The sequence below is a fragment of the Corvus hawaiiensis genome, chromosome 6 (assembly GCF_020740725.1).
Source record: "Corvus hawaiiensis isolate bCorHaw1 chromosome 6, bCorHaw1.pri.cur, whole genome shotgun sequence".
NCBI lineage: Eukaryota > Metazoa > Chordata > Aves > Passeriformes > Corvidae > Corvus > Corvus hawaiiensis.
The window spans coordinates 17,661,040-17,679,670 of record NC_063218.1 but is presented as its reverse complement, the minus strand read 5'-3'; the positions used below and the strand labels follow the sequence as shown (position 1 = coordinate 17,679,670).

Sequence of the window (18,631 nt, the reverse complement as noted above, 5' to 3'; positions counted from 1 at the left end):
GAGAAAGTTTGATGGAAGAACTGGGCAACTTTCTTTCTTCTCAATCCTTTTCAAAGTTAACCTACAGATATTTAGGGCTGTTAACAGAACACTTTCAAAAGACAGGGTCTGAGGAATGGTGTGATTTATAAGGCTTTACTATTCAGTTTAACTGGAGAAAGCTATGAGACCATTACTATTTTTTATACCCCCTATTACTCATTCTCTGAAGAGAATCCTTTTGCACTGTTTTCTTCAGCTCTAGACTTAGGTGGGAGGATTGATGCACAGATTACAAAGCTATGTTTTTCAGGATGTTATATATATGCCATTAGACATTTTATTACTGGATCTCTTCTGATTGTTGCTAACTAAAAAAAAAACCCCAAAAAATACCCCAACAATTCCCAATGAATTCAGCTTTGTTTCTGGGCTGCAAAACTGATGAGAAAGGAAGATCAGACCCTAACTTAACATAGTTTAATTTGTCTAGCCATTTGCACATGACAGGAAATTAACATGAGCTGGTATCTACAGCAGTGAAGATACAGGCAACATCCCACAAGGGCCAGAACGACTTAATAATGAAGGAATTAATTTGTTAAAAAACCCCAAACCAAAACAACCACCATTGTTCCATCTTACTATGTGGGCATATTCTGAAACCAATATTCAGAGAAATACACTTCTTCAATTGATGCAACTCAGTAATTTTTATTGCAACTGGAAGACAATACATCACAGAAACTTTATGGTAGGTTTTGGGAAAGTGTTATTTACAATAATAATTGATGAAATAGTTTGTCTTTGGCAATATGATTACACATCAAGAAAATGTAAAATGCAAGTATGCCTCTAAATCAACCATTTCATATTTCCTAAAGATCAGCTGATTGCACTTGCCTTCGGACTGCTCATTTAGGTAAACACAAATACAACTTAACATCACTGTTCATTCCCCATCACAGTTCGTATTTTAATATTGATGAAATTGGCAGTTTCAGACACCAAGTACAGGAAAAAAAATTGGCTTATCACTGTACTAAATTAACTTATTGGCCAGTTAAGGTCCTGTGACCCTTAAGCATTGATACTAAATCTCTTGGTCTTTTGATTGCTTTATCACTTTTTCTGTAAAACAAAATACTTCAGAAATTACAGATCAGAGTATAAAAAAATGTACAAGTTCATAATGCTTTTCATACACACACAAATCATTCCCCCCAACATTTTACATCATGGCAGTTTTAAGTAGTGAGTGTGAATGATGCAGGCATGGAACTGGTTATCAGATACAGGTATGACTTTCAATTGCTGTCTCACACACATACTCAGAAAATGTACAATGCTCTAGTAACTTAAAAATGTACTCAAGTTCAATGTCATCCAAACAAAAAAAAAGAAGGTCTTAGGATTTCAGGCCAGAGTAAACAAATGAAAAAGATTCCCATTTCTAGATTGTCAGCCATTCCAGAGTCCAGCATGTAGTTTTAGTATTCGGTAAAATCCCTTCTAGCACTGAAGGCCAGCACAAGCTGTCATTTATCCCTTAAACCCTCAGATGATGAGCTCCTGTAACTGCTGGCCTGATCCAAAGCCTAACGAAATCCACTGAAACTAAAAAAGTGAAACAAAACCCCCTTCCACTGACTGTGAAAGGATGTTACATCACGTCAATATTCCCCTCTTTGCAAAAGGAAATGTGATACAGTAGAAAAACCATTACATAGCTTCAGATAAATATACCTTGTTTTCAATACTAAAACAAAACCCAAACTCCCCAAACCAGGAAAGGCTACTTATTAGAATAACTCAAAAGTGACCTTTAAATCATTTCTGGTTTTAAATGTATACCAGCAAAATACAGCACCATAGACACATTAGGTCGAGACTTTTTTTTTGGTCAGTGAAGCTAGTACTTGTTTGCTGAACTGTGGAAGAATTATAAGGTCATGTACATGATCAAAGATAAAGCAACCCAGCTGACAAGTCTCTGCTTAATTCAAGAATAACCAGTACTAAAAATAAAAATGCAAAAATAAAAACCCCTAATAAACCACCATCAATTAAAACTTTCTAAATAAAAGGGGATTAACAGATGAATTTACAAATGTATGCAGATTTATACAGAACACCGAATGTTGTGTGTAAATCCTTATAAACTTCATCTCAAAACAGAAACACACAAAATGTATAGTTTGACTTACACATCCCATTTCAAAGGAAAAGAAACATTATTACAACTTGGTAACTGTGCTAATTGCAATATAAACCAAACAGAAATTCAGAGTTTGGCAGGTAACTAAGAAGAGGGTTATCACTTAGGTTATATAGCAAAGTGTTGATGTATATTACATAGAGTAGTATAAATAATAAAAAAGTATTATTTAAATTAGATCACAGTGCTGCATTATGTGCATAACAGTGTTTGATATATTACTGGAGGGCTGTGAAGAACACTACTAAAACTTAACTGGTCAGACGGTCAACACTGATACTCTGTTACCATCAGGAGGACGCATGGTTCGAATGCTCTTTTGGTGGCAAAGTCAAGAAAATGTTTCAAAATATTTCCTATAAAATATGCCAATGAGCTATTCAGGCAGTAGTGATGTGCCCAAAGGAGCTGGGTTTGCATTCTCCATGAAGTGAAGTAAATTGCATTGGAAATGCATTCTATCAGTAGTTTTATTTTGATCTTGGAGCACAGGAGAGTAATGTTTTCAAAAATGCCTAGGGTCAGATTAAGACAAAAATTGTAATAACAATAATAATAGTAGTAGTGAAACTGTAAAGGCTTCCAGGAGCACTTGGGTGTCTATAGCTCCACTGACTGCAAAGGAGACCAGACACCTTCAAGTTCCAGAAAACCTCAGATTGTGCACTCTCAGGCAAATGGTGTGATTCTTGGGGTGTCCTGTGCAGGGCCAGGAGTCGGATGGGTCCTTTCCAACTCAGCATATTTTATGATTCTGTCATCTACCTCTTTATATGGATTGGGATCGGAGCTAAAACCTCAGTGAAAGTAAGTTACCACTACCAAGAAACCAGGACAAAGTGTTGTTTTGGTAATTTTATCTGTGGTGCCATTTGGCGTACAATTTAGGATTTCATTCTCTGCTAAAATATGATGTCTACCTCACTCCAGTGAAGAATGCAGCCTCCAGCTTTTTTCTGTATCTTTTCCACAGGTAGACAGTAATTCAGCTGAACACTGGCAGCGAGTGTATCTCCTCTGGGATTCCCTTCTCCTGTTAAGGTATGAGAGGAACCAGAATATGAACCTCAACTTAATTGCTGGAGAGAAGAGTCTCAGGACAGTTCTCTAGTCCTACAGGGCACACCTCCTCGCTCCCACATTGGCTTTTCAGCTGGAAAGCCCTGTGATCTTTGTAGAACTACTGCCAGTTTTGCCAGGAGAAGATCAGCAGCAGACTGCTTTCAGAAACAGCTATGGGGTGATACATTTAAGCTGTTCAGGACCTGTGCTTGCATTTTTAAACTCAAGGAGAATCTGCACCAAAATGCAGTAGGACATCCAGCTGCTTGCAGAATGCAAGCATGATCAGCAGATTTCACCTCCCTGGAGACACCGGTAAAATCTGCTTATGGCATTAGCTCTGGCCTGCAAGAGCTTCTTGCTGCAAAAGGCATATTCCAAAGGAACCCGCCATGAAGTCCAGCAACCCTTACAATTCATGCCTATGTGAAACTTGCCACTGAATACTTGCTGACCTAGCCCCCACCTGTCTTGGAGAAACATTAATTTGGCAATACTGATAGAGTGAGAAGAATGGAAAGTTAGAGATTTGACAACTTCTCACCCCAAAATGGCTTAAAAGGAAAGCCAACAAGCAAAACCACACCACCTCATATCTGGCAAGTGAGAGAGTTTGTAATACAGTGCAATTACCACTCCGTTTTGACATCATTCACTTGAAGTAAAGACAACTCCATTAAAAGCCGACATTGTATTTCTTGGAAAACAAATCAATTTCAGTTCTTACAAAAAAAAGAGAGAACTTCTCTGATGGAGTAGAACCAGTTCTGACAAAGTTGCCACTGTCAGCCAGGCACAAATATGGTTTAAAAGGTGACTCCTAAATATTTTATAAAATCCAAATTATGTAGTTCTCATCAACAGTCAGAGTAAGCATCAATAAGGACAAGTTGTTTTTAAACACCAGAAATAATCCATTGATGGCAGCCTAAACTGCTGGTTCCTGAACATAACTTCGTAAAATCCTACCAAAGAATACCTTCCTAGCAGATCAGACTAGGAGAAACAAATTTTACATGAAAATAGATGCTTGCCAACATTTTAGGTTTACCAGCAAGTATATAGAGGAGTTGTTGAAGTCTTAGATAGGTGTTATATATATATATCTATATATATATCTGTATAAAGATAACTTGCCTAATTAGATATTTATGCAAAATGACTGTTTTCTAAGATGAGTAATACTAGTGGTAATTATATATTTAGCCACCAAGAGTCCACATTAATGAATGGTACTTGTTGTTCAGCAGATACTGATCTCATTTGCACTGACACACTGCAATCAGAGAAGTTGCTCTGGAATTAGTGTTGTGGACAGAAATCTGGCCACTGGCACACAAACACGTAGCTTTCCCTGGAGGACAGAGATGCTGAGCCATGGCTTGTATTTTCTGCCACTCGATTCTTCAGTGCTGTTTTTCGATAGTATTAAGCCACTCCTGAACTGAGACAACTATGTGTTAATGAGCAAAGGTGGTGGCAAAGTGATACTGTAGTATTTTCTATTTCAAATGACTCTCCCAAAAGTCTGTAGAAGATGAAGAACAAGTTCTCTTGTACAGGGTTGTGTGGTTCACTGCCTGTAGACTTTGGCTGTAGAGAGCATGGACCTGGGAAGAAGCTGATGATCCCAGTCTGACAAGGGAAACGTTATGGCTCATTCATCTCTGTGCTACTTGGCCAAGGGACTGGTCCTTCCTGTTTTCCCCAACATTATCTCAAGGGCTGCAGGCAGCCAACAAAAGTTAGTATCTATGTACTCCTGACTTAACTAATGCTGGGAATAAACCCTGCATGCATCGGCCTCTGCAAACTTGAGAGGAACAAGGCTGTTTCTTGCACTATCCACGGCTCTCTCCTTCCTTATTTCCAAAGCTGGCAGTTGTGCTGAGCTCTGGCAGCTGTCAGGCAGCTCCTAGATCCCAGGACATGCTGGCTGAGATGGGAGGAGAAGCACTCTTTTGCTGTGCTGCCCTGTTCTTTACAAAATGCTTGTGGAGCACAGAACCAGGTCCAGACCAGCCTGCCCTCCAGTCCTTCCACCTCCTAACTGAACACACATATCACAGGCATCTCCAAATATAACTTCTAGCTCACTGCACTGAGTAGGAAGTCAAACCCTTTTTAAACTCACTCTTCATAAACTAGATCCATCTTGGTGAAACTGCTGCCTGAAACAGCTGTTAGTGATAAATCTAAACCTATACTCTTTAAGAAACCAACCACTTTGTTCTCTTAAGTGGTTGATTCTTGGGATTTTCTGTTTGCCTCTAGAATATTCTAAGTGTAGAATTTTTCATGCCAAATGCAAGAATCCAGGTGAGAGAGACTGTTCTGTTTATTTCACAGCTTCTCTCTGCTGTAGTGATTTTCAGTCTCATAGTTATCCTTACCAGGAGAGTAGCACTGTACCTGAATTACACTCTCTGTAACACTGGTTTTTATCCGGACACCTCCATAAGGCTCTTAACTAACTTCATTTTTTCATGGCAAATTAGCAAAGCTATTTTCTTGTCTACTTATTCCTGAATCAAATCAGAGAGTTTTCCTCAATTAACCTCCCATTATTCTCTTGATTCTGTCATACACACTCACTACTAAATTTGCCCTCAGATTATTGCGTCATGTTACACATGTACAGACGAAGAAAGGACACACTTTTACTTTTTTCTTTTTTTTTTCTTTTTTTAAACAGAAGTAGGGAGAGGGGGGCTGAATGTGCAGACAAGGCAGTATAATTCAACCATCCAAGCCCTACCAGAGCATGAAGATTTTATTTTTTAATATTGCAGAGTAAGTTCCCCAACAGTCAGTGTTTGTCCCTGAAGAAGGTTAAACCTTAAACACCTGCTTCAAAAAAACCCCAACAACAACAAAAAAGAACCAAAACAAAAACAAAAACAAAATAAAAAAAAACAACCCCAAAAACAAACTCTAAGCCTAAGGGCTTAAAAATTAGAGGCATAGCCTTTTTCTCTATTTTCTATATTTATATGAAAATAATTCATGCTTCATGCTAAATACATTATTTACCTTACAAGAACTTTGTCATCTTTGAATAAAAAAAATCGTTTGCTTTTTTGTTTTCCCCCGTTCCCTAAAGAATCCATGCAATGTGGATCAAATTTCTTCTGCTGGCTATGCTGGTTGAATCTGGAAATTTGTTGTATTTTTGCACAGATGAATCCTGACTGATGGTCACTGCATACTCATTTCTGAGGGCAGTGTAGGAGCTCTTTTGTTGAACTTCTGAATTCTACTGTTCACCAGTATGCTTTCCTTCTATTTTTAAATACAGAATACTACTAATGGCAGGTTTTGTAGCTTTGTTTCCCCAGTTAGATCAAGGATGTGATCCACAGAGAAAGATTCTGATGTACATTGTATCTACTGTAATTTCTTAGACTTGATTGCTTTTCACTCAGGCAGTTTAGAAGACATAGTTTGTTTTTCCCTATTACTATTACTTTTGCACGCAGTGCCAATCTTCAGGCTTATGGCTTTTTGAACATTCTTTCAATTTAATATAGAAGACAGAGTTCAATGGTTAACGATGCTACTAACAGTGATCCCCCTCCCATTTCATTATTTCACTGAAACCCATTGCATACATAGTTTAAATTTCCTCAAACTTAAGAGTTATCAGTCTTCACATTATGAGCCACATAGAATACGTGACACACTAGAAGTGCATTGCTGCTTGCACAGTTGCCACCAGTGGCTGTCCAAAGACTTGTATGGCACAACATATCCAAGTGCCACTAGATGGTTCTTGGTTGAGAAGTACGCGCCTCCTCTTTCCCACAAATCTCTTTATTCACATTCACTTCTAACCCAATTGTAAGGCCATAAAAAAAATTCTTAAGGGCCAGGCCTGAATGAATACTAAATTATGCACAGCTCTTCTGCTATAAGAGGGATTTCCAAGTGCCCAATTTTACTCCCATCACATTAATGTTGATATCACTGCGTATTCAACCATGCATTTTTGACAAGCTGGAGAAAGCAATGGCGATTTTGGCTTTCTTTTTTTGTTAACTTTTTGTCTTCAAAAATGAAAAGCTTTTGTAAATTAGCTGAGTGTCAGTATGAGTTCTATGGCTTCGATCTCCTTTAAAAATAAAAATCTTAAGGGTCAAAAAAAAGAAAAAAACCCCAAAGAAACAAAACAAAAAGAAATAGAAGAAAAACAAAAAAGGAAAAAATTTCTGATATTGCCACAAATCATTAGAATTCACCTGACGTGCTGAAACAAAACTTTGTAAGTTCAAACAAATCATTGATTTGTTCTAATTTTTTGTGGTTTCCTTTTGCTCTTTCTGCCCCTTTGCCGTCCGATTGGTGATGTTGTTCAAACAGGATCGAATTCCTGCTAAATGCAGGAGTGATCCTGCTGCTTCTTTCATCTCCTCATCGTCACTCTCAGGGGGCTTTTCTGTACGTCTCTTTTTAAGAGGCAGTGTGTCACTTGGTACTTTTTTTGCCTTCATTAAATGTTGCCTTTTCTTGTGCTGGGATGCATATCCACTGTCAGCTAAAGAATCCTTGGTCTCCTTCCGACTTTGCTTTTTGTCCTCCTCTTCTGTTTCACTATGGCTCTCGTGGCTCTGGAAGCTAACTTCACTTCCTTCACTGCTGTCTTGGCTACCTTTAGTTGCAAATTCATACTGGTCGTCAGCAGAGGAAGAGGAAACGGAGTCACTAGCAGGTGATGTGCTCCTGTGGTTGGAAGATTTGGCACTGCTGTAGTTGTGATCCTCCTTTGGGTCACCGCTAACAACTGGAGAGCCACAGGACTGTTCACTTTCCGTCCGCATCCGGCAGTTTGCTATTCCATTCCTGTAGAAAAAAAATCCAAGGAGTCTTAGAAGCCACAGAGATATGATCTTGCTTCAGAGCAAAAGATGATAAAGCCAACTGACAGATAAATTGAAATTACAACTGAAACGGTGACTATCAAAGTAACGTCCATGCAAGCCGGTTTCAAAGCCTAATTGCTCATAGAATGGACTTGACATACAAAACAAGCCAAAGGATGCAAAACAGCACAAAGAGGCAGGAACAAGTAGGGGATGGTTACAAATAAATGATGTGTAAACAGTACTGATTTAACTTTCATGTAATAGTTTACACTTCCAAAAATTAAAAACTCCCAACATTATTTTATCTGCTGGGTAAATAAACTCTAATAAGCTGCATAAATAGCTCCTCTTCTTTTTCATATAAAGTGATACTACCAAAAACGTGGGGAAGAGACACTAGCTTTCTGGGGTAATTCCTTGCCTCCTCTGAAAGACACTTTCCAACTCTAGCATTCCAAGTGCAGGAGGTATTTCTCCTGGAAGTGGAACAACTTTTATTTAGGACTCTTTCCAAGAAAAGGAGCAACCAGGTCCAGTCCCAGTTCTGATTCTGATCAGTTAATAAATAACCTTAAAAGCACTACAATCTTAAGCCACTAGCTGCCAAGAAAATATTAGAACATGTTCAAAACAAGCAGTAGAAAAAATAAATCTGGATTTTCTCTAGAAGTTGTCATTTCTTCCTTTGGTTTTATGGCACCCTGTGCTGCGGGAACTACTGCAGCATGATATATTTAAAAACTCACAGGTTTTTTTTCTGGACTGAAAAGTATTAGAGCATCGCCATTGACTTTAAAAAACAGAATATCATGCTTACAATACTATTAAAGAAGGCATTGATTCTGTGCAATACTTAACTCCTTCTGAAAAGAAGGAGAGTATGATGCTTGTCTTTGACTGAAGCCATCATCACTGCCACCTGCCAGTTTACCAGCCTTGAATCTGTCAGTTAAAAAAAATCCAACAAAAAAGGAAGGCTCTTTAACCCATTACATGACAAACTGATTTAAAACTGATTTTTCTCTTGCCATCTTTGTGCTACCACTGGAGTGCTTTTGCACACTTGTGGCAGTGTTGGACTAAACCCCTTTCTTAAATGCACACACTGAACACATATGTTTCTTAAGAGGAATGGCACAGGGGCAAGTCCAGAGTATTACTGCTCTTCTACTTTAAAAAAGGGAAAGTACTTTAGGTTTCAGGCAATGGATCTCATGTATGGTTTCCTCACACAAGAAACAGCAGAGTGTTATCCATTTCTGACATGTAAGGTTGAAAGGTGGGAAAAATAAGAGCGGTATGTAATTCCACAGTTCCCGTTCATCTAAATGCCCTTGGCTGCAAGAGCTCGCTGAGATAAGAAACCCCCTTGCATTTATGAATCAGTGACAGGACAATGCTAGAAGGCAGCAAATTCATTGGTCATTCCAAATGTTATTTACAGTGTTTTCAAAGAAATGTATAGAATAGAAGGTACACTTATTAGCAAAGAAAGCCTCTTGCCAACCTCTTTTGCTCAACAAAATTACTTTTGCCTAGATTTCTGAGTAGATGTATGATCCATAAATTCCATATAGAACCCAGAAGGAATACACAAAGCTCCTTCAATTATTAATAACTAAGTGCAATGTCATTCATGATTGTGCAGCAAGCCAGCTGCATTTACTCTGTGATGGCTTGCAACTGCAGGGGTTGTCATTAGAGGATGCCAAATGCTTAGAAGAAGAAATCATCCATACTAAGCTAGTTGTAAGGTGAATTTATAACCAACTCCTTAAGATCAGCCATTACAAGGAAGCATGTGATGCATTTTAAGTGACAGATTCTTCATTTTTTGGGTAAATTTACATTTACAGATGTTAAAAATGATCATAAATTAGCATAAAATTAAACTTACTTGATTTTACTAGGCAGCTGAAAGTCAGAGCAATTTGGCTCACTAAAAAGCACACATTACTAATCTTCCATTAAAAAATAACAATCAATTCTTGCTCCAAGGAAACAAATACAGGGCAGAATAGGTGGGAACTCAAATAAGATTCCTACTGACTGTCAGTGAACAAGGCTTCTAATGGGTGGGATTTAAACCAAGATGCCCATTTTTATGCTATCTAGATCTACTCTTGTTAGTTTGTACCAAGAGACTGTCAATAAAAGGAAAGCCACAGCTCCACGAAGCAGCACAACCACGTGCCAAAGAAATCCCTGACTTGCCCTACTCCACAGTCTCTAGTGTTGCCTTTACATAAGGGGACTATAATTTGGATTCAAAAGCTCTGCCTGTGGACTTAATCCAGATCCCAAATCTTCCAAATCAGCATAAAAATAGAATGAAATGCCTGGGGAGTACAGAGGGACGTCCCAGGGGAAGGTGTACTATGGGGTTAGCATCCCACAGTGAGTGCCTGCAGAGATGCTGGTAAAGAAAAACAGAAGTTCACAAAGAGGTGCAAAAGAGGAATTGCTCAAAAAAAAAGGGGGGCGAAAAGGAAATACCAATACACTTCACAAGAAAGGGTTCTATGGTGGAACTGGTCAGGAAATGGACAGCATTTGCATCTCAGAAAAATCTTTGTGTTTCACTTACATTTTGAAAGATTTCCAACCAGTTCTGCTTGAGGAAATAGAAAAAGGAAGAGAAAGGAGGTAAAGGAGAGAATTAGCAAAGGATATTTGCAGAAAAATAAAAAGTTATACAGGCAGAGTGCTTTAGGATATTCACAACATCAAAAGTCATGTACCCTGAAAGTAAATTAATCTGATCTGTATCTTAATATGCAATAGCTCAAACATTAGATGAATTACTTATAACTGATATTAGCAGATTATTAAGAGTTGAATGAACTAATATCTAAACAATTCATATTCCACACATGCTTCTGAGACATTCTCAAGCTCTACATTGCTCTTACACCATCATATATTCATTACAAAATAAATCTGTGATCTACTTAGTTCAATCTAGACCATCAGGGGACAGAACTCCCCTGGGTTTCAGGAGACAGATTTTGGCTAGCTCAATCTATTTTTGCTCACAGCTCTGGTCGTAACTCTCACTTTGTTACTGAAACAAATAGATTAACAAGCACTTGCTCTGATGTTGAGTATTTTTAAATGATGGAGGGGAAGAAAAGGTATTTAAGAATTCTGTGCTTACTATAACAATGAGGGGAAATTTATTTTGAGTGATACCTCATTTTCCCCTTTTTTTGTTCAGAACTTTATTTCAAAATTCTCAGAAACTGACATATTTTCATGTTTTAAAGCAGTGGCTTGCTCTTTCAGGAAAGTCCATGGGACAGTCTCTAGAGCTTTTCAGCCTACTGACATGGACTGTCTTATTTACTTGAGGGATCTGAGCCTAAAGCAATGTGCACAGATTCTTTTTAAATATTTGGTTGTAGCAGAATGACACAATCCTCAAGCAGTGCAGGAGTAAGTTTGGACTTCTGAAAGTCTGACTTCATTCCCGTTGTTAATGGATATGAATTTTGCTACCGATGTCATCAGAAGCCAGATGGGACTCACAGCAGCTGGGTCTCAAGTTAGAGGAAATATCCTTTGCACAGTGTTAGTGCCTCTGCCTTTCAAAGAGAGGTCTTCCTCAGGATGAGACAAAAGTAAGTCTGTCATTTTACCAAGTAATGGCATATCTTCCTTAAATTTCTCTGCTAGCTTGAAAGAAAGATAGGTAATCACATTCTGTTTGTAAAATGGCAAAGGTTTTGCTGAAAAATACTTACTGTATTTCACACTTGAGACAGGTATATTCCTTTGACAAACAAAAAAAACCTATGTGGAGTTTAAATATCACCTTAATCTACCTCTGATCCTTCTGGATGACAGCTACCGTGTACCCATAGATGACAGTTTTTGTATGTAACTGGAAACGCACAGTTAGAAGATACAAAGAAAGCAGTACAGGTAAGCTGGGTATGTAGACTTTGACATGTTCCAGGTTTGCTAAAAAAAAAAACCAACACTTTTTTTTTTTATTTCAAAGGGAAATTCAGGACAGTCAGAACTTTTGGCTACAGCTAGTTGAACTGCTTCTTAAAACCACTACACACCAGCAGACAGAAGGATGAGCAAGCATGTGAAATGTAAGTGGTGCTCACTTGCTGTACAATTCCTGTCCGGGGTTACTGAGTTAAAAGTCAACAGTGAGTTGCTCACAATAGTGACAGAAGCTCTTACAAAGGTACTTCAGAGAAAAATTGGTGCAAAGGACTACAGTAAATACCATTCCTGAACTGCCAGCAGTATCAACAGCAGATCTAATGTTAAGACACAGGGAGCCCTGTGCATTTTGCAAAGAAAGAATGATTAGGTCAGTCAGCGCTATTGTCCTTTAGTTATTAAAGGACTCCTTTGGCTCCCAAGGATAACTCATCCTGCCCGTTACAGGTGGGGAGGGGAACACAGTGCAACAAGGATGGTTTGGGGTTTGTTGAGCTGGTCACGCCAGTGATAAGCACTACAAAGATACAATTAAGAATTTATGAAAGGAAATACCTATCAATTCCTTTATCTAAGCAAAAATAATCGTTCACAGATAATGTAAGTGAATGATAATAACTGTACTTATGCTTTGGCATCTACTCTGCACATGCTTCTTATGTTTGGTTTATTTAATCACTGCTTGAATAGCTGCTTCAAAGGAGGAAAATAGAAGCAAAAATAAAGCCAGCATGAGAAATAGTCACAATAATAAAAGCTATGCCCAAGGAATCTAGTAATTGCCCTATAATTTTAAAATGAAAATAAACCTAAATAACCATTTTCCATCTTCAAAAAAAGTTAAGCACAAAACTCATTCTTGTCATGCCCCAGTGATCAGAAGCTGCATAAGGAACTGTGGTATTAAGAGCAGAACAGGTATTTTAAAATCTACTCATGATGAAGTAGGTAAGGTTTGTTAGTGTTGCATTTTGGAGGGTTTTGTTTTTTTTCTGGGGTTTTTTTGTTTATTTTTTTTAATTCCTAAAATCAAGGAAGAGCTGTAGCTCTGCCAGTGCAGGTGCACTTGCTTTCCTTATGAAAAAGAAAAATTTTATCTTGGAAACTTGAATAGAAGTATTTTTTTACTGAGGGAAATTCTCTGGGAAGCTTGTTTGCAATTTACAGGTAATTGTGAAATTCCTTGAGAATGTCTGTGTTTAACCCCAGCCAGCAACTATGTACCATGCAGTTGCTTGCTCTTCCCTTCTCCAGGGGGGGCTGGGAGGAGAATCGGAAAAAGGTAATCATGGACTGAGGTAAGAACACTTTGAAATAAAGTAAATAATAACAAAACCAGGAACGACAACGATGACAAAGATGAGGAAAAGAGAGGTAACAAAAAGAGGAATAAAACACAAGAAAGACAAAGGATGCACAATACAACTGCTCCCAACTCAACCCATCCCTCAGGAGTGATCAGCTCCTCCCTGCCAACTCTCCCAGTTTATGTACAGGGCATGATGCTCTATGGTATGGAATATCCCTTTACTCCCCTTACAGAATGTCCTGCTCCTGCTCCCTCTCAGCTCCTTGTGCACCTGCTCACAGGCGGAGAATGGGAAACAGAAAAGTCCTTGACTTGGGACAAGTGCTACTCAGCAACTAAACCATCAGCATTTTATCAACATTATTCTCATACTAAATCCAACACACAGCTCTGTACTGGTTAGAGGAAGAAAATCAATTCCATCCCAGCCAAAACCAGGACAGAGAAACTACAAATGTTTTGTGAAGAATTGGATAAAATGGGAAAAAAACCATGTAATTCTCCATTAATTTTAATTTTTAACCTGCAGTAATTTAAAATCCAAGGTATTTCTAACAAACTGTACCAAAAGTAATCTAACCAATTACCTAGGCATATGTAGCACATAAAGAAGTTTTTTAAAAAAAAACTTACCAAGGCTATTTTGTAAAACATCTGCAAAATAACCTGAATCAAATTACAAGGCCTATGCTAAACAGCTGGTAAGATTCTCTGTGGGGTGAATTTCCATCAGCCTCACCTTAGTGGATTTGTCCACATTAGGCAGATGAAGCTTAGGTTCAGTAGTTCTACTGCACAGCAGCAGGACTCAGACATAGTCACTAACCACCCACACACTATGGGTAACTGGAGAAAATCACAAATATTATGGTGGAAGCTGTCTGCTGGATGTACAGAAACTGACGTTATGTAGTCTGAAACGTGAGATCAACTTTCAAGCTTGTGCTCTTCCCGAGGCTGATGTAACAGGTAATACCTGACTCCTGTGCAAGGTGATTATATACGGTAGGAGCTTCGTGCACCTTGCCAAGACACGTGATGCCATATGCACCAGCCACTTTGACTGTCCCTACCAAAGCAAACACAGAAGTCCTCCTAGGAAAACATTTAAAAGATCTTTTCCAATGGATGATGATAGGAACAGCAAGGGCTCACTTTCACAACCAACTCCTTGCTGCACATAAGAACTACTGGCTTTGCCTGCTTTCATTGAATACCTCTGCCAGTCAGTATTTTCTTTTCTACATATCCAGACTATCACGGCATTTACTTTTAGTTTCTCTCAGGGAACTATATGGGGATATGGTCTGCCAAAAATATACCCAAAATATGATGGATCTCATGCTAGAGACATGCTACACACTGTGCAGCTTTGAAGCACTATTTTTCCCTGCTGTCTTTGGGTGGGTCTTAGACTTGTCAGCCACAACATGGAAAATATGGATGGTAAACAAGCTAAAAGTGGTGTGAATAAAGTAAATAAAAAGCTACTGTCAAAACACATCCAATTATGCTCTGCTGTGGAGATTTAACACCAGAGGATGATTTTCAAAGTAAAAATAGTGTGGGATGCCTTTCCATTTGTAGATTAGCTTGGAATGAAAGGCCTATTTGTGCAATTTAAACCAAATGCACTCCACAATAACGATGATCTCCTCAATTGCAACTCTTTATTCACGGAAAATCATGTTTGTTAAATAATTTTCAGGAGGGTTTTTTTAACCCAAAGTACTTAATTCAACTGTACCTTATTTTAGATATAAAATATAAAGCAATTGCATGTAATTGCAAGGGAAGAGCAACACATCAATACCTTGTGCAGGAACAAAATATGCCAATGCATTCAGTCACACTATTGAAGATGAACAGCACAATAAACTTTCCTATTGATGGGAGCTAACACATCAGAAATCACAGATTCCATCTTCGTAGTCCAATGCTACAGCTTTGGCCTCCTTTCTGAGTAATAGATTAGTCAAAACACACCACCTAACGACAACTGCGAATTTAACCCAAGACCAAACTTTTTGTTACTGTGTTTTGACACTAATGGCACTGCACAACAGGACAACATACTGCAAGTTATTTGCACCAGCTTGGGGGACAACAAAACCAAAGACCATTAAGATATTGAGGAAATAAGACACAAAATGAAATAAACAGCTCAGACAACAAGAAAAGTCCCAAGAGAAGACCAGCACCTTACAGGAGAACCCGTGATTCCTACATATGGTAACTAAAGAAAAACAGTTAAGAGGTTTAATTTACTATGCAACTATCTGCTACCCATAAAATGCTAGTGGTCCTCTATGAGAATGATGAAAACTACCTACTTTAGGTGGCTTTAGACCTTCCATTTACAGCTCCAAAGGAACACTTATCAAGAAAATATACATTTGACTTTAAAAGTCTTGGAAAGAAGCTGTCTGGCTTCTCAATATATAGGCAGAGGCACACAATTTCTGCAGAAAACTTAACAGGAGACTTCACCACCTCCCATGGCTGCCCAGACCTCCCTCCTGGTAAAAACTAGCAGGGAAAATCAACCTTCCTGCACCTAGACAAGTCTGAAAACATCCCCTGCCAGCCTGATTGGACCTTCGTCCTCTATGCAGGAATGACAGCCCAATCAGAGCAGTCCTCCTACTCTTAATTGCAAAAGAAGGCTGCATGGATGCTGTGGTAAATTTCCGCTGCTGCACATTATAAGCAGAAGTTATTCTCATGAGATGCCATGAAAGCTCAACATGACAGGTCCTATTTAGCCCTGTGTATCTGAGGAGAGGGGTTGGCACCAAGAAACGGTGTAATTTTCACAGGAACTGATAACAGAGGTATCCAGTTTTGAGAAGACCAGATGATGTTCTAAGAGGCACTGTGAATCCAGATTGATCTTCTTCCTAAAGAAATTCTGAATCGTATTATCCCTGAGGGAAACAAGACAAAACTTCCTGTTGAACTTGCTCTGTTGAAGGGAGTCCCCTAACTTCTCAAAAGATTTCAAAGCTTCTTGTCTGTGCCTCCCTCTGCCTTTCAAGAATTAAAAGAGGGGATATTGCAGGAGATTTTAAATATAAGCAGACATTATGCACACCAGGAATATATTCATAGCAAGCTATTTCTAATACTGCCTAAGGCTGGAGAAGAGAACAAAAAGAATTAGAAATGTCTGCATTAACTAATTATAAATGCTTTTCTGTGAGACACAGCAAAAAGAACATAAGCAAGGGAGGGGTAAAATCCCTAATTTCCCAACTCTACATTAACAGGTAGCTGGTAAAGATCCTGTTCTCTACCTGCAAGGAAAAAACATGAGAACAGTTCTTTGAAAACATATAAAATTGAACTATATACAGCTTTACAGCACAGCAATTTGAGGATGCCTACAAAAGTAAGTTTTCAAGTGGCCTGGAAGTAGAACAGTTCTAGCTCCTCCGTGAGTCAACTCTGATTATGAAACAGAGTCTAAGCAGGAAATGCAGATGAACTCTAGAGAGAATATTCAGACCACTATGTTCTCCATTTAGCTTCGACACCTCATAAAAATTATGTATAATTAATGATTCAGTAGTCCCACGGCTCTGCAATCCTCACTGGAGCAGAATACAAGTCCTGGGTAAAGCCAGGGGCAAAGCTGATGAAGAGAGCTGACCCCTGCCGCTGGCAAGGCCAAGCTGTGGTAAAGAGAGATGGAGAGGAACTCTGCAGAATTCTGGAGGATGACCCTTGGGGTTGCATCCCTTCAGGGTAGCAAATGGGAAAAACAGCTGAAAAACTTGCTCATCAAAAGATATGGATTTTATTCCAATTAGTGTCTTCCCCTCTGCATTTTAAGCATCAGGAGTACATGAATGTCATAGGCTCTCTCTGTCTTTCTCTCCATTTACTGGATGGAAATACTGCACCCAAAGGGCTAGACACTGATTCTGAAAAGGGATAAAAAATAAAAAACCCCCATGTAAATAGTAATGGAATAAGACCCACCAAGATACTTTATTTCACTGCCTTGCAGCCTCTTCCAGAGAAAAGAGAGTGTAATTGGAACAGCCCAGTAAAGCGAGGTCAGCACTAATTATGAAACCCCACCCAGAACACCCAACTGCCTGAGCTGAAATAGCTTTTGCAGATACTGAGAGTTCTGAAAGAGGAGGGCACTGGCAGTACACTTGACCAAATTAATCTCTGTTGTGACTGACAGAAAATGGAGCTACACCTGAGGCAAATTGTGCTTCCACCAATAAACCAGCACTGCTTTAAGCAAAACAAACCACTGAACCACAGTTCTTACTGCCATCACTAGATGTCTCTTACTGCTCTGATTCCTGATAGTTGAGTATCTTAAACAACATTTTACCCTTGAATGTTTCAGTATAACCTTGAAATAAAACTGTAGTGAAAGAAACTGCCTCACAAAGATCTAAGTTAATAACAAAACGACAGCTATATGTTCAAATAGCTTTCAAGATTAGCTTTAATATTATTGATACTCTTCTCTCTGGTAATTAATCCAGGAAAAGGTCTTTAAGAAAAGGGAGAGAGGGCAGGAGCAGGGAAAAGTATTTGCACTTAAGAGAAACACGCCACTATAGGAGGTTCTCACCACAAACTGCCTGCAATTTGCTAGTGAAAATAAAACTGATTTTTACAAACCATCGTGCAATAGACAGATATGCCATGACTATCCTGCAAAGGATGATAACCCAAGAATTTTAGGTGGCAGAGTTTTGTTTCATTTAGAACCTCAGAAGTATCGGCAAGAAGCAAAATACCCGTTTACCAGAGCTTACGTATACTTTTACATTTTTGGCAAAATACTAGTTTATTTCATACAGATCCCACAACGAGCCACTCTTACCTTACTGCGACAGCCATGCTTCCTATAGGGTTGATTGGCAATGGCCTGGCTCCAGGAAATATTCCTCTACTCAGTACTCGAGCTCCATTTTGTATCACTCCCGAAGGAACTAAAAACAAAACAAAACATAAAACATTTTTTTCTTTTAAAGGAAAAGTTAGAAAAATATAGGAGCAAAATGTGGAACTTAAGCTTTTCAATGTACTGAAAAACCATTAGAGAGGCTCGTGCAGTACACTGCTTACCTTGGACATCTCAGCCTCGAGTCTTCTGAGTGCCATGCTATTTCCAACACTATTTTCATGTCAACCAATGATAACATGGCTTGCAGAAGCCACTGCCTGACCTAGTTGCTGCAGATCATTCCTTGTACAACTGAATCACTT

General features: G+C 38.7%; 1 protein-coding gene across 8 annotated transcripts in view; it reads right to left on the bottom strand.

Annotated features, from left to right (window-relative positions):
* Positions 1-668: 668 nt before the first annotated feature.
* Positions 669-18,631, bottom strand: part of FOXN3 (forkhead box N3) — a 212,436-nt gene continuing 194,473 nt past the window's right edge. For 6 of the 8 annotated variants that reach the window (XM_048305694.1, XM_048305693.1, XM_048305695.1 and 3 more), the window contains 3 exons: positions 18,246-18,354; positions 10,709-10,732; positions 669-8,098 (listed from right to left, as the gene is read on the bottom strand). In XM_048305694.1, the coding sequence (XP_048161651.1) occupies positions 7,549-8,098; positions 10,709-10,732; positions 18,246-18,354 (683 nt within the window). In that variant the 3' untranslated portion in view covers positions 669-7,548. The remainder of the gene's footprint in view (positions 8,099-10,708; positions 10,733-18,245; positions 18,355-18,631) is intronic. The other 2 variants (XM_048305697.1, XM_048305699.1) reach the window with 1 other exon arrangement.